Below are 26,478 nucleotides of genomic sequence, written 5' to 3'. Positions count from 1 at the left end.
ATGAAATAATTCTGATGCATGTTACAAAATGATGAACCTGGAAGACATTATGCAAAGTGAAATAAGCAAAACACAAAAGAACAAATATTGTATGATTCCACTTATATGAGATATATGGAATAGACAAACTCATAGAAACAGAAAGTGACATGGAGGTTACCAGAGGCTAGGGGGAAGGAGGGGTAAAGAGTTATTTTTTAATGGGTACAGAATATTTGTTTGGTATGATAAAAAAAAGTTCTGGGTATGTATAGTGGTAATGGTCGTACAACATTATGAGGGTACTTAATGCCACTGAATTCATGTCACACACCTAAAAATGGTTAAAATGTTAAATTTTATGTTACATATATTTTACTACTAAAACAGTTGATGTGGGAATGCTCCACGGGTCAGGTGTCCAGGGAACCCTGACCTGGAGCTCCAATGACCAGGTTCTTGTCTTATGCTGCAAGAAAGAATTCAAGGATACAGCAGACCAAAAAGTTTTACTAAAGTGAAAGCACACACTTAAGAAAAAAGTGGGGTCAACTCAGAGTTTGCCCCTAAGCTGTCTGAATTAATGGGCTTTTGTTTTCTGGTTTTGTTTATTTTTGTTTACGGGTTTTTATTTGTTTTCCTGTGGGTGTGGGTGTCCCAAGGCCATCCATCCTGCCCACCCCCAGGTGTTGGCCTGTTTCTCATGGCACTTGGAAGGGAGGGGGTGGCCCAAGGCCATCTATGTTGTCTCCTGATCTTGGCACTTGAAATCAAAACCGGGAGAGGCCTGAGTAAGGGGCAAGGGAGAAATTCCAGAGCCTCAGGGAAAGGGCTCAGTAAGAGACTAAGGCAAAATTCCAGAGCAGCATCCTGGAGGGGAAGGGGAACTTCCCTAGGCTACTTATCCTGCCTTATATACATGTCCTTAAATATGCATGCATTTTTGTAAATAGGCATTATTATTTTGTGCGCATGTGTTTTTAATTTGTAAGAAGACAGTGTACTATTAACACCAGCATTACGTTTTAAAATTGTTACTTTATATATGATTTTTCAATGCTTCTAACTTTTAACTATATTTTAGTTATCTATTCCCCAAAGGATGGACACCTAAATTATCATCAGTTCCATACTGTTATAAAACATACTGCAATTAACATGTTCTTATGTTACCCTTTATAGATAGGATAATCACAATGGTGCAAACTGAGATGCTTTTGAAATTGAAGTGGAATATGTTGATTACACTGGGACAACAGGTGTATATCAAGACTCCCAGACAAACCAAGATATGTGGTCCACCCTGTTTATGGAAGATTGTCCTAGGACACAGCCGATAATCAGCAGATATGTACTGAGATAACCCCCTCTCCCTCTGGTTGTTTCCAGCTGATGTCTGTTACAGTTGGTTGGTGCATATTCTAGACTGATTGTTGCTTATTTTAAATATTACCCTTGCTAGAAACTACTCATGAAAGAGGATGTCTGGGTCATAGGTTATAGACATACTTAATTGCAATAAATTTGAGTTCTAGTTCAGTCTTGTCCTATTAGTAGATAGACAAGCTTTTTAATCTGTCGTCTTATATTTCAGGACTTCTCACATTTATACTGTATATTTATTCATCATTTCTCCATCCCGCTATCTGTTTTGGGTATGTAGCAGGTACTACTAGTTTATTAACAACTATTCTTAGTACAGCTACTAAATACAGCAACCACTATGAAGTTTATAAGGATTTTTTCGGATTTCATGTAATTGTTCCCTAACAATTACCTTTTGAGATAGGGCAACATTTGTAACCCTTATGTTACAGAAAAGGAAGCTGAGGATCAGAGGTATACTGAAACCAGTAATAGGCTAGTGATTATGGTTCTTCTTTCCAGTTGTGCAACCAGATTTTTGTTTTTTAATTTTTTCCAAACTATCTCTTTCCTCTTTGCACTGTGGCTCTGAATTCTACACTACCAGACATAAAATCCTAGGAAAACCTAGGGAAATTCCTTTTTTTTTTTGTCAGTGCATAGGTAAAATCTCTTCATAACAATGGTTTTCGTAAAGTGAAATCCTTCCTACAATGTAGTGGTTAGTCCATGGAAATAGTATTTTGGTGGTCGGTTTTCTTTTTTAAAAATATTTTATTTCATTGTGGTAAGAACAATTAAATGATATCTACTCTCGACTGATTTTTAAGTATATCATAATACACTACTATTATATATAGGCACAATGTTGTACATCAGATCTCTAGAACTTACCAATCTTGTGTAACTGAAATTTTATGCTTGTTAAAATAGTCACCCCTAGAAGCAAAGAATAGAATGGTGATTGTGAGGGGCTAGGAAGAGGGGAAAATGGGGAGTTGCTAATCATTGAGTAGTCAGTTTGCTACTGTAAGTAAAACTTGGCAGTTACTATACCCAAGTATGTGGTTTGCACTTGAGATAGAAAAGGAAAGAGGAGCGAATTTAGTCCTATTATGAAACATCAGTTACTTTTTTGTTTCCCAGGATTCCTGCCAGCACCTATACGACTGCTCCCGCAACTCAAAGTAGAAAAAAATAAATGAAACTTCCAAGACTGTTTCTTCCAAAACACCAGCATACACAAATTCTCCGAAAGGTTGGGAGAAGAGAAGTATGGGGGGGAAAGTTTGATTAGAAGTAGTTCATTTGCTAATTAGTTAAAAGCATAGTTTTTTCTCATAAACACAGCTAACCCCGTTACATTATTGGCAGGAAGGTCAAGAACTCTGATTCTGAATGCCACAAACAGAATCAGAATTAAGTGTGAGTAGACACTCATCTTATAAGAATCACCATTATTCTTTCTCTGAGTTAGTATAGATCTTTCTTTTTATATTCAACAAACCATATAGATTGCCACGTTTGTACTTTTAGTTCTACCTGATCTGAATGGGCAACTCTAGGTACTCTGGACCTCTATGGCGATACTATTCACTGACCTTGTCCACGACTACTTACCAGCTACATCAGTCTGACTCACCAGCCTCTCCTCTCCACCAGGACTTTCTTCTTTCTTTTTCTTCTTCTTTAATCCCCTTCTTTTTCTTCATCTCTATCTCCTTCACAACTCCTCCATGATTTTCTCAGGGCTGGGCTTCAACATCGTCGGTGGGACAGATCAGCAGTATATCTCCAATGACAGTGGCATCTACGTCAGCCGCATCAAAGAGAATGGGGCTGCGGCCCTGGATGGGCGGCTCCAGGAGGGTGATAAGATCCTCTCGGTGAGAACTGGCTTCGGCCTCCTTCACTGTCCCTTGCTCCCTAGACCCTTAGTTCCTATTTCTAATCCTTTCCTTGGGAAGATTCTTGCCTGCCTTTTTGGATCTGGAAATATCCAAATTGTAGAGTTCAATGGAAGGGACCTTGATCAGTCATCTTCTCCAGCCCTACCATAGCATATGGAGGATATTACCTCACTCAATAGACAAAGCAAATTAAGTCCAGAATGTGAAGTTACTTACCCAGGTTCAAAAACTGTGAAACAGGAAAGGTAAGGGATTGGCAGGCAGGTGGGGGAGGCATTTAAAACCTACAATTTTTGTCATTCCATTATACTTATCACCTGTCTTTTGTTGATTAAAATACTAATATGTATTCCTTTACGCCATAAGCAGCAAAAAAGGAAGGTCTTTTTAGACTCAAAGCCCATTTTCACCCATTATTAAGATAAAAAAATTAAAATGTAATCTGATTTGGATGTCTCTCCACTGTGCTCCCATTTTACTCTGCTAATGTATCTAGTAATACCCTGATTACACGGTAACCATTAATTTTATTATTATCTGGAAGTCCCTCAAGGACAGGGACCAGATCTTTTTTTAACCTTTTACATTCTAGCACAGTACTCAGTGTATATTTAACAAATTACAAATGAAGGCAAACCCAGCAAGGGTGGCTGATCCAGAATATAGAGTATCACGGGTGGTAATATCACATTTTAGTCCTTCTCACTGACCCTTTTGCCGCTCTCAGTACAGTAAGCTTCTAGACCGTATTTATTAATCCATTGAGATAGAGACAATAATAATCTACCTTTTATCTCAAAGGACATTGAGAAGTTAAGAAGCAGATTATATCCTATAGCTCCCAAAAGAAGGACATTCTAAAAACATGAAGTTAAATTGAATGGTACATTAAGGAAAATTCGAGAGTAGATTGTTAAAATAAGATATAGCATGTAGTTAGGAACTATGCATTCTAATATTTTGACACAAGAGAGACTTAAAAAGTATAAGGGTTAAAAAAGAGCAGTATTATTCAAAAAGCTTTGGTTAAAGGTAGGTTATTGAAAAATGAGAATGGTTAGAAGTTTTTGAGCACTATATGCTAAACAATATGCTGAGAACTTTAAACTTATTTATATTGTAGTAACCCTATGAGGTGGGTACAATTATTATGCCTGTTTTGCAGCTAAAGAAGCTGAGTCTTGGTAAGATTGGGCAGGTTGCTCAAGGTCACACAAATAGTAAGTGGCAGAGGACTAAAACTTTGGTCTATCTGAATTTGGAACCTATACACCTAACTGGTATTCTATACAACCTCCAAAAAGGTAAATGAGGAGCTAGTATTAGTTATCCTAAACAGAAAGTTACATGGTGAATTAATAGTAGATTTTATGTGTGGTTTTATATAAAAGCTGAAATTAATCTTTCTATAAAGGGTAGAATTAGAGGGGAAAAGGACACAAACCTCAATGTGAAAGAATTTATTAGACATAAGCTGAGATGAGGAGCCTTTCTTATGTCGGTTATTGTCTCATAGAGAAAAAAATAATTGGAAGACCACTCAAGTTTTTAAAAAGGGTAGGAGATAAATGCCAATGAGGAGAAAAGTGGATGTCTAAAAAGGTCATCTTACTTGACTTTAAAATTTAAAGCAAAGAGAATTTCACTTTATCAAAATACAAGAAGTATTACAAAGGTCTATAGAAGATATTTACTATTACAAATATATATATAACATATTGCAAAAAATGATTTGTTTATGTTCTGGCCAATTAAGGTAAGGACATGTGAAAGAAGAGGGGAAAATGCAAGTCAGGTGTGGAGAGAAATAAAGAAGACAGAGAAAGAGAATAAGATGGAGCATGTAGAAGGAAAAGGCCAGCATATTCTCTCCATTCTATCCAGGTCTATATTCTTTGACTCCAGTTTCCTTTCCAGGAGTTTGCTCCAAAATTCTTCTTCCTAGATCCTTAAGAAATAATGCCTCTCTTGTCTCGTCATCCTATTCCCTCTCTATTCTTAAGTGAACTTGTTAGGCATTAACCATTAAATGATTACAACCATGCTTTAGCTCATTTAATCCCTTTGATATACTTGAGTATTCACTTATTGGCTTTGGAGTCTCTCTAAAGTGATGCTAAATTATTTATTAGTTTATATTTCCATTGATTCTTTATGATCTTTCTCATTCTCACACAGGTTATTTTTCCATGTTATAAAATATGCCCCATATATTTAAAAGATACATAAAATATATCTTTTCACTTTTGTTAGATAATCAAACTATATCCCTTCCTTAGCACATACACATTTAGATAACTAATAGAAGTAGCATTAAGTGATCTAGATTTCTTGGGAGTTATTTACTAATCTTTCTATTTCTCCCTAAATGCCCATGTTTTGTCTTAATTTCAAGTTCTAAAATTAAATAACTGCATGATTTATTATGTAGTTTTTCCTTTCTCATCCAATGTGAAATTTAAATTTTTGTGAACACTGGTTGGTTTAAATGGAAAAAAAAAATTCTTTAATGACCGTAAATGATATTTAAGGCCCTGTTACACCTGATAACCATGAAATAAATACAGATGCTACATATAGCAGAACAGACCTGAAATTGAGATGAGGGCTGAGGATTTCTCACTCAGAGTTCATTGTGTTTGATGGTGAGGATTGTATAATATTGTATAGATTACCAGGGAACCTGGGGAAATTTTATTTTTGTGAAAAAAAAAAAGTAAACCGTCTAGGTTTCTTACTTTCCCCATGTGTCTGCCTAAATGAAGGGAAGTGGATAGCCAAGAATAGTCAATCCTCAGTGAACTATACATTTTTATGAAGAGTGAGCATCTAGTAAGTTAGTTGCTCTGTGAATGAATTATACCATAACTGACTTTTTTGGTTGGGCCTGATGATTAATTGGAACTGGATAATTTTTTTTTTCTTTCAACTTTGTTAAATAAAAGAGACCCTCTTCCCCAAAACTGCAGTTCATTTCAGGATCTTGGTAAAAAATTAAAAATATCCAGAGTGTCATCTGAGGTTATTGCTTCTTAAATTGAGCCCATTCTTCACATCTTATACATCTACATTTATATTATCCTATATTTAGAGCTCCTGGAACTCTTAACATTATCTCAAGATAATGTTAGATTATCCTGAAGCAATTCGAAATTACTAATCATCAATGAAAACAAATTTTAACTCAGTTTACTCATTACCTAAAGCAAGAAACAGAAAACTAATTTCTAAAGACTGTTACCAGCCATAGTTAATGCACAAAAATTATTTGTTTCCCCTTCGGCTTACTAGAACATCACCAGCCCAAGTTTCTGAACATTTTAGTCAGCAAAATTTTCTAGCATATTGCAAATCTGCCAGAGCTTAGGTTCAATAGAACTTAGTATGCCATGCATTAAGGAAGCTAAAGTAGCAAGTTTAGTAGTGTTCTGAGATTTCTCAGTAGCTTTTAATACTAAATGTGAGGTCCAAGGACCATCTGGCCATCACCTGGGAACGTGTTAGAAATGCAGTCTCAGAAACCTTCCTTAACCTGCATTATAATCAGATCTCTGGGTAAGTGTGAATAAAGTCTGAGAAGCACTACTGAAGGCTACTGTCTTTCAGACCTTTTAAATTATGACCTGTAATAGGAAGTAGATGTTTACACACACACACTCGAAGCAGAGTTTAACAAAATAATTCTTATTTCTTCTACATGTGATGCTTTCTGATGTTGTGTTTTCTTCTGATTTCACTTTCTAAAAATTAAATACTGGTCTTGACCCACTGAATTGACTTCACTATCTTCTGTAATGGGTCAGTAGACCCATATTTGAAAAATCACTTCTCCAGTAAATGGAAAATCACAGATGAAGTTTGCGGATGCATAGAATATGTATTAAATAGGTTAAGTAGGCTGGGTGTGGAGACCAGTTAGAAGACCATTTCAGGCAGTTTAGGTTGAGCTAACTCAAACTTCAGAATCCCCTGGAGGGCTTGCGAAAGCATAGATTGGTAGGATGGGGCCTAATAATTTTCACTTTTAACAAGTTTCCAGGTTAGTGCTAATGCTGCTAAGTCTGGGACCACACTTTGAGACCCTCTGGTCTCTATTTAAAAAGATAGTGATAAAGAGAATGGATTCTACATGTATTTAGGGATAAAGCCTACAGAACGTGGTGGTTATTCAATATGACCTGGAATGTGTAAAAAGGCTAAGAAGAGGTAGACGTTGGAAAACAAATTTGGCTCTAGAGCGAGATGACATTGTCAAGAAAGAAAGAATGATAATTTCTTTTATGGGGCTGGTTTACCTCAGGTAAAGAGTGAGAAATGGTTCTTTAAAAATGAAATTCCATTTATATTTTTAAAAGGCCCCTTGTTTGGGAGTTTTATTTAAAAAAAAAAAACAACAATTAGGGTGACAGTCCTCTTATGTTAGAATACCTTTAGGCTTAACTAGGAGTGTCAGAAGGCATAATTGGAATAATCTGCCTATGCCCTGTATAGCACCTTCTTTCCTTAGCAGAAGGAAGCTCAGGTGATGACCAAGATTACACACTGGGTCATCGGTGGATAAAGCTGCTAATAGACTATAGGCCTTTCCGCTTTGTGTAATATTGAGAATATGTCAGTCAAGCTTTGTGTAGTTATGGCTTGTGGGGTATACTCTTATGGGAGATCTTATAATGTGACATTATACTTGAGTGTTGTTCAAGCACTATTCAGATATTATAGGTGTTATAATGATGAGTTGAGATACAGTCTCTCCAAGTTACTTACAGTAGAATGTAAAGTGATATTATATAAGGCAGAGTTCAGTTCAAGCTTTAAGATGGTTACATAGTATGGAAATTTAAAGACACAAATTAATCACATTTAATAGAGTTATTGAGAAAGGCCTTATCAGTGAAGTGGCAATTAACTAAATTGCTTTTTAATTTTTAATGCTACTTCAATATATACAAACAAATAAAAATATTAGTATATAAACACTTTATAATTTTTACAACTCAAAATTTTAATGTATTAAATAATAGATACAAATAAAACTGCAAAAACAATAAAAATTCAATTTACAGCATTAATATGATAGTAATATGTTACAAAAATAAAATCCTTGCTTACAATGTAAATTTCTATAGTTCATTGTTTTGAAATGAAGGTTTTGGGCTGAGCAGCTTGAGTTTGAATCCTGGCTTTGCTTCTTCCATTCTGTATGCCCATATACAAGTTGCATAGCCTCTCTAGTTTTATCACCTATAAAATGGGGCTCCTAACTTATAGGAGGACCATTGTGAAGACTAAATAAGTCAGTACATGTAAAATGAATAGACAACTACAGAGATGATAATAAATATGCAGTGGTTGCTGGCAATTATTACTGACTACTATGGCAAAGGTGATTTTGAACTCAGTATTCCTGCCATTGAGTTTCATATTAGTGACTCAGTTCTTCCATTTGCATTCATATAACTGTGAAACCTGGCTCTGATATTGAGCTACTACATCTTTGGCATTCATTGACATGAATGCATCATTACCTTATTTGTCTCTGTGGGAAAATAAATACCAATTTTTTTTTTTTACAATGAGAAATACAGTTTTCACATGGGCTAGATTAGTTGAGTATTTCATTGCAATCAGCAATCTCACACCTATTCTTCCCTTCAGGAATTAACTAGAAAATTGAGTCACTGAGAATGACTCAGTTGAGAAATCCTGAAGTTCTTTTTCTATGATACATCTACCAAAAAAGAAAAGAAAGAATCAGAATGTGGCTTGGTAGCACAAAATCAAAGTCCATTAACTAGAAAACCATGTATTCATTCCTACACTATGGGTAGCAGGACTGACTCTAAGATCAATCTTGAAAGATGAATAGAACTTTTTAAAAGGGAAGGGTATTCAGATGTTGGATATAGCTTAAGCACAGGTATGAAAGTAAGAATTTATGTTTTATATCCCAGGATTATGAGTTATATGATTTGGCTAGAACAGAAGATATATGAAAGGGAGTAGTGAGAGACTAAACTGGGAAGATAGTTTCAAGCCATTTCCTTTAAGACTCTGTATACCAGAATGAGAAATTAGACGTGCATTCTTTCTTCTCTTGTTCCTATTTTTATTTTTAATCATAAAGTGATATAAACAGAATTGTACTTGGGGAAGATTGGTCTGGAGACATAATGTTTGAATAGGTTAGAATGGGGAGGACTTAAAAGAAAGTAAGTCAGAGAGGTGATTACAGAAGTTCAACTAAAAGTATCCACAGCCTAAAGAGAGAGGTAATAAAAATTAAATAGCCTATGAGGAAAGTCATTATTATTAGACTGCAGGATTTGACAGTATATTGTATGTGAAGATTGACAGTGGAGAGAGTTTTAAAATATCAAAATTTTAGTCTGAGGACTAAGAAGGAAGTTGGGATAGTCTGGTTTTGTGGGAAGAAATAAAGAGACTTTGGATATGTTGAATTGGGATATAGCAGAATATTCAAGTACAGGCAACCAGGAGGAAATTGGCAAATCCAGAAGAAGAAGGGATAAAAATTTGAGGGTTGTCTTGCAGACTACAGTTGAAATTGTGCAAGATCACATGGGAGAAAAGCTAAAGAGGACAAAGCACAACTGACATTAAGGAATACTTACTTACTTTAAGAAGGAAGTAAAAAAGAATCAGGAAAGGAATAGTTCAAGACCTAAGAGGGTTCAGTATTCATAAGCTAAGACAGGAGAGAACTGCAGAAGGGAGGAGATGGTCTGAAGACTGAAAAAGGGCTATAGGATCTGGTGATTGGAATTCACTGCTGTCCTGCAGGACAGCATGTTCTTCCCTCTGATTTCATATATTATGAGGTTACAAGAGAATAAAGAGAGAGGGGATGCTGAGGAAGTGGAGGCAGTGCATACAAATAGTTCTTTAAGCAAGTTTTGCAATGAAAGAAAGAGGAGAGAAGATGAGAAGAAGGTGCAAGAAATATTTGTATTTTCTTTATAGATGAGGATAATTTTAGTTGAGAAGGAGCAGAGGGTGATGATAATTAAGGACTTGAGTAAGTGACTAAGTTCTGTATGGAGGCTAGAAGGAATATGATCTAGAGCACTAGTGGATGATTTAGCTTTGTAAAGGAAATAATTCAGACACAAGGAGGAAGTGGCAGTGAGAGGATATCAAGAAACTTTTAGGGGGAAGGAAAAAAAAATTGGGAAAGTGTTTGTAAGAAGTTCTCAATATTCTCAAGAAAGATAAGGCAGTCTACAGCCATGCCACCCTGAACAAGCCCAATCCTATCTGATCTTGGAAGCTAAGAGGGTCGGGCCTGGTTAGTACTTGGATGGAAGACCACCTAGGAAGACGATGTGCTGCAGGTGTAAAAAATAAAAAATAAGGGATTGTAAACTGAAAAGGTCCTTGCAGTCTGATAGGTCAACCAAGGGTTGCCTCACCTAAAAATTAAAAAAGAAAGAAAAGGCAAAGGAATCTGCCTAGAGAGAGATGGGATTGGAGCTGGAGTTTGATAGTAGAAAAGGTCTGGAACAGCTACCACTGGGTACTTGTTAGAGAGTTCTCCAGATGAGTGAAGGGTGGTAAGAGTGTAGCAGAACTCATCTAGCATAGATCTGTGGTGGAGTGTGTGACTGTCTATTTTTCTCTAGGATTATTAAACTCGATAACAAGGTAAATGCAGTGTGTTGCCCAGGACTGGAAAGATGGCAGAAGATCATGGGGACAAGGAATTTTAATAGTTTCCAAAGTGCTTTGTTGAAATAACAATAGGAACTCCTAGATGGGTAAGGATGCAAGTAAAATCTGAAAAGGTTAAAGGCATCGATGAGGATAAAGCGGCTCCTCAGGAGAGGAATAAGAAGTGTGAGGGGAGTAGAAATTATGGTCAGTTTTTAAGAGTCTGAGATATTGGAATTGAAGCAAGCCTAATGTTGAAGTCCAAGGCTTATGCTAGTTGGTGACCGATATAGAATAGAGCTAGAAACTATTAATTTGGGAAGGAAGACAGTCTACAAGGCCAAAGTGTTGGTAAATTAATTCACCAAGGATACTGGCAGGAGATAGAGCGGAGGGGCTATTATGAACCTCTAGGAGAAGGAAGACTGTGGCAAGGAAGGTGAGAGTTGAATAAGTCAATGGCTCGAGTTTCAGCTGAGCAGGGAATAGTGAGTCATGGTGGAGGAATAGTGCAGAAGGACAGTAAAACGCAGGGCACTTTGATCTTCCTTCTGGTATTTAAAAACCCTAACCCTAGCTCCTACATTTATTATGTCCTTTTGTAAATTACCTAAACTTGCTAAGCTTCAGTTTCTTCATCTGTGAAAACAAGATAATAATGTCTACCTCATAGGATTATTGTGAGAATTAAATTAGATAGTTCCTAATGTAAAGCGTATAGCACAGACCTACCAAATAAATAGATGTTCTTGCTGCTGTCGTTGTTGATGAGATTGACATGTATAAAAGATATGTAGATCTTCCATAAAGTGGAAGTGCTCTGTCACTGAGCGTGGCATAGGATAGATACCACTTGTGGCCAGTGTCAGTCCTGACACTGAAAAAGTGTTAATACCAGTAGTCCTTCATATCTCTCACTTCTAAATAGTAGGACTGACCTACACTGAAACATTTTTTAGGAGTTTGTGTTATCACAGGAATATGGTTTTTAGTAAACTCAAGAAGGATAGGAGAATCCATGGAATCAAGGGAAATTGTTCACAATAGAACAAGAATGATAGAATGGGATGGTAGATTTGTACCACATCAAAATAAATAGTGGGAGAGTTTCATAGTTATATTTCTAGAGTCGTAGCTGGCAATGCCAGGGATTAGGAATAAACCTAGACCATGTTATCCATCAGGAACCAGGCTGATGCTCATGGAAGACATACAGAAACAGACTCCTAAATGCCAAAATAAGACGGGCTGTAGGAGCTAAAATGAAAGAGCAACTACTTTTTTTTTTTCTTAGATGCTCTTCAAATGGCCCATGGAACCTACGTTCTGGGAAAACATAGCTTTGGAAATGAAAAGTTACACTGAGTTCTAAGTGACTTTACCCATTCTCCTAACCCTTGGGATTTGCTCTGTAGGAGTTTGTTTTTTAAATGTTTGGTCACATGAGAGTAAATCTTTGACTTAAGAGAGTTTGTATTCTGCCTCTTACTACTTTTCCTTGCTGTTTTTGACAGGTAAATGGCCAAGACCTAAAGAATCTGCTGCACCAGGATGCTGTAGACCTCTTTCGTAATGCAGGCTATGCCGTGTCCCTGAGAGTGCAGCACAGGGTGGGTGTCATTCGCAGCCAGCAACCCGGCATCAGGCTTTTGTACTGTTCTGTGAATAAACCCTGTGGTATAATCTTCAGTGGTATGTTTGGGCTTTTTTTCTTTCACTCTCTTTTGAAGAGCTTGACTGGCCCAGGCAGGGGTCTTCTGGGACTTATGCTTATCATCAAAGGGAATTCATAACAATATTTTTGCAACCCAGGTCCTAGCGTCAAGGTAATGTGCCTTTAAAATAAAGCTTGACAACCAAATTAAAATAAATGGGGAAAAGTTACAACCAGAATCTTTTTTTTTTTTTTTCAGTATAGAAGGAAACATGTTGCTGTCTAACATTCTTACTTATAAAACTCTAAGGACAAAGATGGTGGGTTTTCACATACCCACTCACTATGTGTTTTTCCCTATCACTCCCATGAACCCTTTACTTATCACCTTGGTGACTCTCCTGACCAAAGCTCTAATGCTCAAAGGTGAGCTCCAGGAAAACAGAAATGGAATTCGGAATTCAGTCAAGGCCACACCTTTCCCTATATCCACTTCTTAGTTCCCAGTGTTTTATAATTTGGATGATGGGAAAAGATTCCTGGCTAGACGTAATTCTTCCCATAGCAAGGATTTTGGAATGTGTTTGCAAAACAGGTTCAATGTGCCTTTAAAGTTTTCCCTCTTAAATTGATGTTTGGATGTGATTTCTTTATGCTTATTTACCTGTTCCATACAGGTTTCACCTTTAGCTATATCTAGTACTACAAAATAGGAGATGAAGGACATGACCCCATCTTAGGAGGGAGTGAGTGCCTTTTGAGATATGGAAAGTATTTCTAAATAATGGCATTACCTAGGTGCAGTTTATGCTTAGATAACAGATACTTTAAATAACATTGTCCATACCTGCTTTTATTGCACTCCAATGACTGATAATCTTTCTAAGTCAACATTTTTAGGAAGATGGATGTCTCCAACTCTGCTTAATAACTTCCAGGTTTCCTATAGGATCAATAAGCTTTATCACATATCTTCATATTCCTGATATGATACACATAGAGCTTGGTGGAGGCAGTACAAAAACAGAAGGAAGTTATCTGACTTGCTCTCAGGGATCTCTTTTTAGATCAGTAGCACATTAAGGTTAAAAGCCTCCCCATCAGACTTATTTTATTTCTAAAGAATCGACACCGATGTCAGTTGAGGACAAACAGTGAAGACGCCTACTGCTAGATAGTTCTTGTGTTTGCAGCTTTGGGTGATCTAGAGACTATAGACCCATATAATGTGTCAACCAGAACTAGAGTTCACATTTTTCTTTTCTTTCCAGTTACAGGTGCAGAATGGGCCTATCGGACATCGAGGTGAAGGAGAGCCAAGTGGTATTCCCATAGCGATGGTGCTGGTGCCAGTTTTTGCCCTCACCATGGTAGCAGCCTGGGTCTTCATGAGATACCGGCAATGATTTTGAAAAGCTTGCTTTTCCTCTACTGCCCAATGAAGATACATTTCTTCCTTTCTTTCACCTTCCTCCCCTGCCATTTCCCATATCTTTCCCTCTGCATAGCTAACACATGACTTAAAGAGACTATTTCCTAGCTAGAACCTTGCTCTTCAAAGTCTCCAAGTCTTCGTATTCTTACGGGAGAGTAAAGGCATTGTTTGAAGGAAAGCTGAAGAAAAGATTCAGCACAAATGAAGAGTTACATATTTTACTACGACCACCAATAGAAGTTCAGCTACAACCCAAAGAGGGAAAGGTCCAGTCTTCCCATCACCTTGGGTGATATCTGTTTTCTTAGCTGGCATACCTCAAAGGCCAGCTGTGTAATATAAGAGGAAGAGAGGATTTTTCTTTTTAATGATCTTCCTTGGGAAGTTTTCGTGGCCTTTATTTACTTTCTGACTACATACTTGGGTGCCTATATCAAACAAAAGATAATGAAGAGAGCATTTTCATGTTTTAAAACACACACACATGCATATATACATTTATATGCATATATATGATAGTATAATAGTAATGCCATATGGAGAATTAAAGAGGTAGGATGCTACTCTGGTTTCTAGGTTTCTGATGTAAGCAGTATTCTTAATTGAAGAATTTCATATACAGTGGGAGTGAGAGAGTGAGTCTTATGGGACACCCAATCTAAATCTTTTTTTTTTTAAAGGAAACTGAAGCAACTAATTGAAAATCTTAGAAATCTTATTTCTTTTCAAAATAGCTAAGGTGAAGTTGAGGTAAAAATGCCATAGTCCTGCTTTGCACAAGTCAATCTTCAAAAAACAGATTTTAAGATAAATTTTACCAATCTATGGTCTACCTTAGTGACTTTTTTTGATACCTCACATTCCTGTTAAAGGGTCGGCTGGAATGATTGTGGTCAGAGCTGTAGTGATGGGGCCAAACCAACCCAGTGGAAAAAAACTCAAAAGAAAAAGGATAGTGCCTCCAAGGCGGCACGTAAGCCCTCAGACTATCTACCAGTCGTTTTGGTGTCTAGTAACAGGCAAAATTAAAGAGAAGGAACTGCGTCCTGTCAGAATAGGCAGGAAACAGCTTTGTTTTTGATTCAGTTAAGTTTAGAGAATTTGGATTGCTAGTTTTTTAGAAAGCCTCTACACACTGGTTGTGGCTTTTAGTGAATAAACCATTTTGCAGGGATGGGGGAAAAAAGTTTTGTTTCTTTAAGGGGGTAGGGAAGTCTGGTGGATGTTTCATAGGGAAACATAGAGAAAAGGATATAAGTGAATAGATGCTAGAGAATACTAAGGTTATTAATGAGGTAAGAACCATCATGTGCATGTGGTATTGAAGGCTGATTTTAAGACACTAAAGAGGGCTGAACCAAGACTAATTTTCTGGCTTTAAGAAAATCATTTAAAAAACAAATTACTTCCATCCTACAAAGATACTGGTTGGACTATAGGCCCTATATAATCTTGACAGCGAGAGTGTGAGCATTTTCCCTCAGGCAACCAGTTGTGTCTGACTTTTAGCATGGGTGATCTTATATTTTACAAATGTTGATTGGACATCAGCTTTGTTAAGATACTTTTACAAAGTAGTGAAACACATATAGCCTTCACCCCAAAGGGTTTTTTTTTGGGGGGGGGGGGGCGGGTTCCAGTTGGGAAGAGAACACCTATGCATATAAAAATGGAATAAACTGTATAGGCAGGGCAATATAAGTTGGTGTCGAATTTATATTGCAGACAGCAAAAGGGAACACAGCAGTTACTGAGAATTGAAACAACTGAGAAAGTTCCATGGAATAAGGGGATAAATTAAGGACCCTTGAGGAGCTCACAGTGAAGTCAGGATAATTCATAAATAGATAAGAAGTTACAAGTGTATGATCAGGTTAGGTAAAAGCTGAAAACAAAAATAAATGGTACTATTGAGAACGCGATGCAGTAACAAAGACATGCAGACAACTATCACTTTCTTTTAGGAATTCAGAAAAAGAAAGCTGTCACATAATGACATGAGGCCAGAGTGTAAAGGGAGGCCTTTTAAAAATAAAAATCCCATTAAGATCTTGCCTCTGGGTTAACTATTCATATAGGGAGAAACTTGCTTTGAACAATCCTGATGCGATTTGGGCCATGCCTTTGAGACTCACGTAGACAATTGCACTTGTAGGTTTCACAGAGAAACACTGACTATTCCAGTTCTCACCTCAACCCACCCCACTTTCGGTGCACAACCTCTGATGCCTTCCCTGTATCTGAGGAATGTGCGACGACAGCTTCTGCAGTGTCCAGCCCAGATTCATCTCAGGGCTGGGCTGGACATTAACACCTGAGAGGACCCAAGACATACAAAGTGAAGCAAAACAAGCAGGAAGGAAAGCGAGTTTATTTGTAGGTATGTGTATACTAAAAGAACACCTATCCCATCGTTGGTGAGAGCTTTGCTTTGGTCGATAATAAGGATTCTGATGCACTTTAATAATTTAGGTTTTCTTTGTAATTAAATAGCATTTAAAGATCCATATACCAAAGTTTTAGGCAGATACACTATTCAATTATTTCTGTTTCTGTAGAAGACTGATAAGGTATCGGAGTCCATTATAGATCATTTAAAAATTCATACTCTTTATAAATTCAATCTAATATTGCTGTCACTTTATAGGTTGTGTCTACTATTCCTACCACCTAAATTACTATGTTCAAAAAATTTTTTAATGAAAGTATTTTTAAGACTATATTCTTAAAACACTTCTCTATGTTTATCCTGTATTATACGTATAATTTTAAAAAGACATTGTTTGCTTCAATTCTCTCTTTATTGCCAAGTTTTAATCTGTGCTATTGGTTTAACTTAATCACGCCATCTAGCCACATAATGGAAAAGAGAAATTAACATTTGTTACTGCATTCTGTGTCAGGTACTGTACTAAACCCTAATTGGTAACACTATTTGTTCATGTTTCACAACTCTGAGATCTAAGTATTGTTATAAAGACACTAAAGAAAAGAGAATAAAATTATTTTCCTAAGATTATGTAGGTAGTAATAATAGAATCAGGATTTAAACTCAAGACTTCACATGCACCTATAATGATATTTCCTCACTGCCAGTGGTTCTCAAAGTGAGGTCTCTGGACAAACGCATCAGCATTACCCGAGAACTTGCTAGAAAAGCAAATTCTTAGGCTTTACCCCAGACCTACTGAATCAAACTTAAATAGGGCACTCAACAATCTGTGTCTTAATAATCCCTCCAGGTGACTGACTGAGCTAACGTTTGGGAATCACTGCTCTATGCCAATAGTTGTCTCCTTTTTCTCAGGTTGGAATTACCCAGAATGCTTATAAAAATTATGATCTAGTCTGTGCCTAGATTAATTCAATACAATTTCTGGGGATAAGACTCAGGCACCAAGAAAATAAAGTTCGTCAGGTGGCTCCAGTGTTCAGTGTCAGTAAAAAATGCTCTATGGCATTTAAACCTAGACACTATTTAAGTTACATACAGGCATTGCTCCAGCCAAGAATGAGAATTTTACTTGGGACTTCTTTGAGCCCAGCTCTCCATAAGTTTCTGCCCCAAGAATAGATGTAGAATAAGAAGTGGAACATTGTTTGGCTTCTGATTTGCTAAGGACTGAGCAACCTCCAGCAAAATGTATTAGTGTTGCAGGTTATGAATCTGTTAAATTAGAACCAAATTGTAGGATGTTGGAGCAAAAAGGGAAGCAGAAAGATTCTAGGATGGAAACATTTATCCTACAGATGAGAAAATCAAGGCTCAGAGGTGAGCTAATAGCCCAGTTTAAAGAGTTTGTTGCAGAGACGGTCTTTCTCATATTTATGTCTGTGACTGTATACACTACATGAACATTTATGAAACTATTTCTTTTCTCTCAATCCACTTCCATCTTCTCTCTTCGCACCATAAGTAAAGACCAGAAACACTAATTGACAATGTAAGGGTATTTCAAGCATCGTGCAAAATTAGGGGTTGCCACAGAATAATCTGAGAAAGACCTAATATCAAGTTCAATTAAATGAACTTTCCTGAGATTACTTCCAATAGTTGTAGAGAAGTATGTTTTTTGATGTTGGACATTGTTTTTATTGTGTAAATAAGCAACTTAAGGTATATTTAAAGAAGTGGAACAACATATGGAACTTAAGCTGTCAAGTGTGTAGAGGAATGGAGTTTATATAATTTCAAATGGAGCCAATAAAGATTTTATTCTAGTCATCTTTTGTCAAAATTTATTTTTGGACAGGCAGGGGTTTTTTCTTCGACAAATGAGTGCCTACTATATGCTAGGTATTGAAGATACAAACATAAATAAGATACAGCTACTGTAAATTTAAATGGTTTATTATCAGAAAGTGGTGGAGTATTTATTGGTGATCTTGATGTTAAAGTACTTTTCTGACGTCACCTAGAAGTAGAAGATTGAGTTATGAAGCACTCCCTCTCACCTATAAGTTTAGAGTTGGTTACTAATCTTGAGGTAAGCCCCTTTGCTGTTTCTCCTATCTGCAAATCTTTCAGACCAGCACTCACATTCAAAAGGGCGATTGTGATCAAGTGGAAGACAGAATTTTAAGGAATTCTTATCAGAACCAGGTTCATAATTGCCATGTACTCTCTCCTGATGTTGGTATTTATTATACATAGACTCAAAGCACTTAAGCTGCTTACTTGTTGCACTTAATGATACTGTAATAACATAAGAAAGCATTGCTGTGTCTAAAAAACCAAGTTGTAGCAAACACTATGTCTTGTTTCTCAATGTCCTTCACTATTCATGTTCTCCTTTATGCACAGGGGAAAGGGAGAGGGCTGAAATGTGTTTTTAAATGGAAGTCAATCATTAACTAATAGAATCATTTACAAAAGAACTTTGTATTTACTATAATTAAATTTGTTGATCAGTCACAGGAACTGGGATGATCCTTATTTTCCAGATTTGCAAATGGAATCACAGAATTGAATCCTACTTTAATTCTGTCTTTGCTGTTCTGATTTGAATATGAACTTTTATTCCTGGATATATGTGCATTTTACCCCCAGGCCATGTTAGTTTTCATAAGCTTATTTTCCTTATGTACCTTATTTTATTTCGCCTCCTTTTTGCTTTGATTCTAAACAGCCTGGATTTTAACAGCAATCAGTTTCTCAGGTCAAATAGATCCCCTATAGCAACTTGGAAGATATATAGGCATAGAACTGTATCCTCTAGGGAATATCACTACAGATTAAATATGTTAATGAGATCATCAAAGTAGATGACCATCTCCTAAGGTTTTCTGTTTGATACCACATACAGCAAATGAGATAATAGTGTACCTCACCGTTCCAAGCTCAGTATTGGCGTTGAATAAAAACTTGTTGCATTTGTCAATGAATCTTTACAATTTTTTCCACCTTATTTTGAAGATTGTTGAATAAATTTTTTTGTCAACTTCTTAGAGTAGTACCTCTGACAAAACAATGGAAAGAAGAAAGAAATCTGATCAATTCGAGGCTTAGCTTTGACACAGAAATGGAGATAAGAATAAGGGCACTATCATACTACTAGTACTAATTGGCTAACAGTTACTGAGCTCATCAACATTTCAGCTACTGTTCTAAGCATGTGTTCATTTAAGCCTCACAACAGCTGGTGTCGTTATCTCCATTTAACAGATGAGCTAATCTAAGTGAGATGAGAGAGAGGAAGTAATTTGCCCAAGTTACACAGCTATTAAATGCCAGAGTTGGGATTTTTAACCCAGGTAGTCTAGCTCCAGAACCTGCATGCATAATGATCACACTATACTGTCCCTTTTCTCCATGGTGCCAGACACTGCATTGATGCACCCTTTTGTATAACTTAAAAAAAAAAAAAAAAAAAAGAAAGAAAGAAAAGCATATCCTTCAAGAAAGAGAAGCCAGAAAAAGGCCAACAAAAATATCCCCTGGTGCAATTTTGGAAATGAGGTGAAAAGTGACCACTGTCAGACTCAATAGAGCACCCATCATGGCCAGGACACCACCCAAGATTCAAGGATTCACACTGAAGAACCAAAGTGACTCCATTTTGTGACGGGCCTCCATTTTAGCCAATTCCTGGAAATTACTGTGTGAATGCATGTGTGACCATCACTATGGGGACGCTACCTACCTATTTTAAATACTGTGTATTAACAGAACACATGAGGTATAGTAAGGGTGAAAAGATCAGGAGACAACTGACATTGAAAAGATAGTTCCTCACTCACTGTTCTCAAGAGAAGGGGACACACCATGCTGTGGGGCACAGGGAAATACTGGCATTGGTCACAAGGCAGAGGGAGAGAGAGAAACTGCGGATAGAAGCCTTTATTGTGGTTACTGTGGAAAGCAACAGGCAAGGTCAGGTAACCAGGATTAGGATTGGCTAGTTTGAGCAATGTCGGTGGTCTCTGTGGCATAAGGGCCATCCCTAGTTGCCAGGTACCTGGTCTTGGGGGTGGTTAGGGCATGTGGATAATGGCCCTGAGAGTGAGAGCTCATTAAAGGAGGTGGTTGGAGTGTGGGTTCTGGATTGGTTGGTTTGTATGTGAAAAGTATGTTCATGACAGACTTATTTACTCTCTCTAAAAATTGGTTGATCCTGGGAGGGTCAGATGTCAGAGCATCAAAATACATAAAATAAAAGACGTAGTGAATATACTATTACTACTATTATAGTGGCTTCTCTGTCCCTCTGATTTCTACCTTTACTCCCAAACCTACAGAAGTGTCTGAGACAGCCAAAGGTAGTCTGAACTATTTAGAAAACAGCCAAGGAAAAGAAAGGACGCAAAACAATAAAAAATTTAAAAGCCCCAAGCAACCAAAATAGATACCATGACATTCATACACAAAAGTCATTAATTTTATTTTATATACCTTTCTAACAAGTTGATTGGCTGCTTTTCTAACCTGTAATGAATTACCAGTTAAAATAGTAACTAACTTTAGTGCATGATAGAGTCTGGCAATGTACCTGCCAGGGCCCCAAGCAGTTAATGGGGAGTAATTCTTCCATATCACAACTTTCATCCATCCTCAACCACAGTGGAATTGCACTTTGAACTTTGTACATGATGTCAGTGGTTAATAAGAAACCACTCTACAGAAATAAACATTTTAAGCCAACTTTTCTGGACAGCAATTATTACCTAAAGCAAGGGCTATTCGTTTGTCTCCCGCCACATCAAATGACCTTGGGTACCCAGTAGTCCTTGGGTCTATTAACTTCAATGACATGTTGCTTTAAGTGTTTTATTCTGTTTCTCACTATTCTCTATCTCTCAAATTGTTCCTTGAATCTTATCCAAACCACCATCCAATTTTTCTTGGACTACTACATTAGCTTCCTAACTACTCTCTTTACTATCCACTACTGGGTCTCCCTCCAATTTGTCCTCCAAAGGCTAGAGATCCTGGTAAAACAGAATCAGTCATGTCATTCTTCTGCTTAAAAATACCCCAAAGTTTCTAATTGCCTTTCAGATTCAGTCCAAAATACTTGGCATAACCTGTACGGCATCATATGATCTGGTTCCTGCCTACTTCTGCACACTCATTACACTCCACACCCCACCCCTTCTCTCTGATCCCTCTCCCCCCCAGCCTTTCACATAGAAATGCAGACTCTTTATCTCAGTGTCTTCCTACATACTTTAAAGTTTTTGTGTCCTATATCCCCTCCCAACTTGTTTTCTGGATAAATTCTCAACTTGGTGTAATTTCCTCAGAAGCTTTATTTTCAAGGTTATTTATGGCACCCTGGACTCAGTTTCCCTAGATACAGTCCCCAAACCCCTCTCCTGGTCACAATGTACTTCAGGTACTTTCTCCCAATAGCCCAATCTGCCTTTCACAAAACCATCTGCAAACTAATCCTTTAGCTTCTCCATCCATAAATCCACCCTAATACCAACTATGTACACATTTACTTTTGTTCTCAAAACTGCTTCCCCCCTGCCCCCGCCACCTCCCCACCCCCTGCCATTACTGCTCTAGATTCCGATCTTTGGGTTTCTAAATTTCTCTCTAGGGCTACACAGAAAATGATCATCTTTTTGTTTGTTTGAGAAACATTCAACATATATAGACAGTGAAGAGTTTTGTGCCTAGAGAAGACATTAAGGACAAGCCATAAGAACTAAAATGCTTCCAGAAACCTTAAAACAACTGGCAAAGGAGGTCAATAATAACTCTGTGTTCACACAGAAAATCAGAGGGAAAAGGCCCTTGAATTCATGAAATTGTAAATTCCTTTAAAGTACCAGTAAAAGCACCTGTATAATGATTGCCAATAAAATCTTAGTGGAGGAGTAATACAATTTTGCATGGGATTGGGGGTATAGGAAACAAGTGTATTTTAATCTAGCTTTAGGGGCACTGGTGTACAAGTTTAAGGAAATTTAATAGCATCACTACAAGTGTCATTTAATGATTGTCTTGGCTAGAACAAAGTGAATGACAGATTGCTGAGATAAAAAAAGTAAAAAGCTTTGCTTTCTCTGAGCATTATTTTAGGGGGTCAGGAAATTTATTTTAGACTTTAAATAAACATGGCTTTTCTGTGGATGTGCTAAATACCAGTTAATTCTTTCAGATAATGAGTGTAAAATTACAAAGTATCTTTCCAAGGGAACTTGTGCTGTGATTGATGTTGAGATATAAGTAAAATATATTTTATTTCCCCTGTTGTTAAACCTTGCCCAATTTTTCCAATCTGTTAAAACTGCCAGTTTTTTCATTGGATTATTGAAAGATAGTTATGGTTTGGCTCAATTAAGATGAATATTACTTCTTGTCACAACCACAGGCCTAGTCCTTTTTAATGGTAAATTTCCAATTTCCTTAGTAATTGCTATGTTTGACTTTTAAATTATCATTTGTTTTATCACAAAACCTGGCATTTCTCTAGCTAGTCAATATAACAGAATAAAAATTCAAATTTTTATATAATCCTTTTTACTTTCTTATATATGGTTTTTAGTGTCATTCCTAATAATTTATTTCTTAGTATATTGATTCTTTCTAATAACCGGCTTTTGGTTTTATATTAATCAGCCTTCTGATTTTGTTTGTTTTCCATTTCTTTTATTTTAGCTTTCATTTCAACTAATTCTGTATATTTTCTTTGGGTTCTTTTGGGGGGGTCTTCTTATTTTTTTTAAGTTGAAAATTTATTTTCTGTCATCTTAAGTCATAGGATTTCATATGAAGTTCTTTCCTTTTTAATATATAACTTATAATTTCTATTTTTATATCCTTGATTTGGGGGTTATTCAAGATAGTGTTACTAACAGTGTTATAGTAAATCTTGAAATTTCTCATCACAAGAAAAAAATATTTTTTGTAACTATGTGAGAAGATAGATGTTAACTAAACATTGTAGCAATCATTTCAAAATATACACATATGTCAAATCATGTTGTACACATTAACCTTATACAATGTTATATGTCAATTATATCTCAATAAAACTGGAAAAAACTTTTTGAGTTTGTAAAATAGTGTTACTTGATTTTGAAGTGGTTACTCTAGGAAATAGATTCACTTTTTAGGTGTCAAGTTCTAGTTTTATTGGATGTGTGTGTGGTTTTTTCAAATTAAATTTGCTGGGATAACATTGGTTAATTACATTATATAAATTTCAGGTGTACAACTTTATGACATCTGTATACTCTACTGTATGCTCACCACCCAAACTCTAGTCTCCTTCCATCACCATATATTGGACCCCCTTTACCTTCTTCCTCCTCCCCTACCTTTCTTCCTCCCTGGTAACCACCATTCTATTTTCTGTGTCTATGATTTGTTTGTTTGTTTGTTTGTTTGTTTTGCTTGCTCTTTTGTTGCTTTTTGTTTTATATATCACATATGAGTTCTTGTCCTCCATCTGACTTATTCCACTTAGCATAATACTCTCAGGATCCATTCATATTGTTGCAAGTGGCAATATTTAATCCTTTTTATGGCTGAGTAGTATTCCATTGTATAGATGTACCATATCTTTTTTATTTAATTATCTGCGGAAGGACGAATGATGTTTTGTTTCATAGAAAACTTTATATGTACAATGATATTTGACATTTTTTTAAACCAGTGGTGAAGAACAGATGTTACTCAAGTGCTTTAAACAAACCAAAAATACATATATAGATAGACCATCTCAAGGTTCTCAAATACTTATTTGAATGATTGAACCAATGAGAGCCTGAAGATCCGTATTCATTTAAATCGAATACATACTTGATCAGAAAAGGTTAATAGATTATCAGCTATAGCATTACCTAGAATATATGTATATTATTTAATCCCTTATTAACTACTACCTGAATACAAAGCTTTATTGGAGTCAGACCCAGTAAGATGATGTTTTATGTAGTTAAAAGGTAGGAAAAAGTCTAGACTTTTAGAATAGTGCCCTTGGCATCCAGGATCTAAAGGGGAATTGAGAAAAATAATTCACTTAACTAACCTGGATGCTGTATGAGTTCTAAAATATCAAAAGGATAAGAATAAGGAGAGAGGCAATGCCAGATACAAATTTTGCATACTTCACAATACATTTTCTAATAAACCCTATGGCCCTACATGATTCCTTCTCTGCTCAAAGATTAACTAAACACACACACAACATAAAACAGAAGTCAAAGAATCCAAAATAAAGTACAAAAGAATCACAACATTAAAGGAGACTATCTATAAATGATAGCAACCCTGTTTAAAAACTCATCTCTCCAATCCTAAATTCCTCTTAAATTATACAAATGCTCCAGACTCTTTCCCAAACTGCTACAATTTTTTTTTCCCAGCACTCCCAACTATATAGTTTGACTTCACTTCTCAGGTTAAGTTCTCCTACCTTTCTTACTGATCTAGTCTGCAGGTTTGCAAGGTGTCTCTTCCCTGAAGAGACTGGGTGAGGGAAGATTGGAGAAATAAGTGTAAGGGAAGAAATTAGTAGCCTTATTTTTATAAACCTTGTCTTGATCACTTCAAAATCTCTGTTGGCTCAGCTTAGGTGATGCTTTTTTTTTTTTTTTTTTTTTTTTTTTTTTTTTGCATGAGAGGGCAACTCATTTATTTAGTGGTAGAACCAAAAAGGAAACTCTACTCTCCTATTTCATTTTGCTTATAGGTTATTTGGAGAACAATGACTATACACTAACACTGATACAGGGAGGAGGCATGAGAACTACACAAATTGACTAAATATTAAATTGGGATGTATTCATAGCCTGCTACAAGATGCTAGACATGGGACCCTGGCTAATCAACCATACGGCCAGACCACAGGACCTACAGGAAGATTCCTGCTGAGATTCCTAACTACTTCCTGTGCTTTCAATGCTGCTTGCCCATAACCTGAAAGGAAAAAACAGATATAAAACCGAATCCCTCTAACACTAGGGGTCTCTCACACTCTCTTTGAGAGAAAACCACATCTGTCTGTGGAGCATTATTCCTTCTCTAATAAACTTTCCTTTTGTCTCTAACTCTGGCTTGTGCTTGAATTCTTTCCTGCAGGAAGTCAAGGCCTCTCTCTGTGTCTGTCCCTGTCTCTGTGTAGGACTTGAGTTCCCACTTAGGGGGATTTGCCATGTCCTGCTTCAGAAATATATAATAGCACTATGTTGCAATTATTAGTCAAAGGCTACTGGGACTCCCAGCAGGGAATAATTTACATCACCTATCCAGTAAGGGAGGCTTCAAGAACCTGGTGTCCCTGAAGCTGCATTTCGAAGATATGGAAATTTGTGCAATACTCAGGGAATAATATCTCCTCCAGGATGGAGTATGGAGTGAATGAGGAAAAATGGCAGAAAAGGCAGACCAAAGTATTATTACAAATTGCCTTAAATTCCTTGCTAAGAAAGTTGGAATGACTATGTACTACTTGGTAGGTGATACTTTCTGTGACTTACCTTTGGTGTGCCCATTAGATTGCCAACTTAAAGCGAGGATTGTATCTTTTCATCTCTTCTGTTCCTGGAGCATTCTGATTACCCACAAAAAAGGTGTGCTGAGTGAAAAATCAACATTCGGAAATGACTGAAGATTACAGGCTATTTCATAGTAAAAGCATTAATATTAAAGGTTCGGTGACAGCAAGACGTTACTCTGATTACCATTCAACCTAGCCTTTCGTGGCGATTTATTTCTAAAAATCTTTATTATAATCTGGTAAACTCTCCATCCCACAAATAGCCATAGAAGCTAGCCCCGCCTTCCTCCTCCTTAGCTAACTTGAGCGGCTATGTGTCAGGGGTGTTCTAACAAGATGTTGGTCAAGCCTCAGAACATGGGAGGTACCATACCATGTGACGATGAGTATCAATATGATTTAAATCCCTAAGTTTCTATTGCAAGCCAGCCTGGGGGAACCAAAGCTCCGACACTCGAATTTCCGGACGGACGAGCGAGTATGTTACGATGGATTGATTGGTTTTGCCTGGCG

General features: G+C 36.7%; 1 protein-coding gene across 1 annotated transcript in view; it reads left to right on the top strand.

Annotated features, from left to right (window-relative positions):
• The window catches only part of LOC107507043 (synaptojanin 2 binding protein), a 34,776-nt gene extending 16,540 nt beyond the window's left edge, over positions 1–18,236 (top strand). Inside the window, exons 2-4 of the mRNA XM_016138033.2 lie at positions 3,094–3,230; positions 12,437–12,532; positions 13,848–18,236. Coding sequence (XP_015993519.1) covers positions 3,094–3,230; positions 12,437–12,532; positions 13,848–13,982 — 368 coding nt within the window. The 3' untranslated portion in view covers positions 13,983–18,236. The remainder of the gene's footprint in view (positions 1–3,093; positions 3,231–12,436; positions 12,533–13,847) is intronic.
• Positions 18,237–26,478: the final 8,242 nt, after the last annotated feature.

This window comes from Rousettus aegyptiacus, unplaced genomic scaffold (genome assembly GCF_014176215.1).
Source record: "Rousettus aegyptiacus isolate mRouAeg1 unplaced genomic scaffold, mRouAeg1.p scaffold_m13_p_3, whole genome shotgun sequence".
Lineage (NCBI taxonomy): Eukaryota > Metazoa > Chordata > Mammalia > Chiroptera > Pteropodidae > Rousettus > Rousettus aegyptiacus.
Note: the sequence above shows the minus strand (reverse complement) of the source record. Positions and strands in the feature narration are given on the sequence as shown.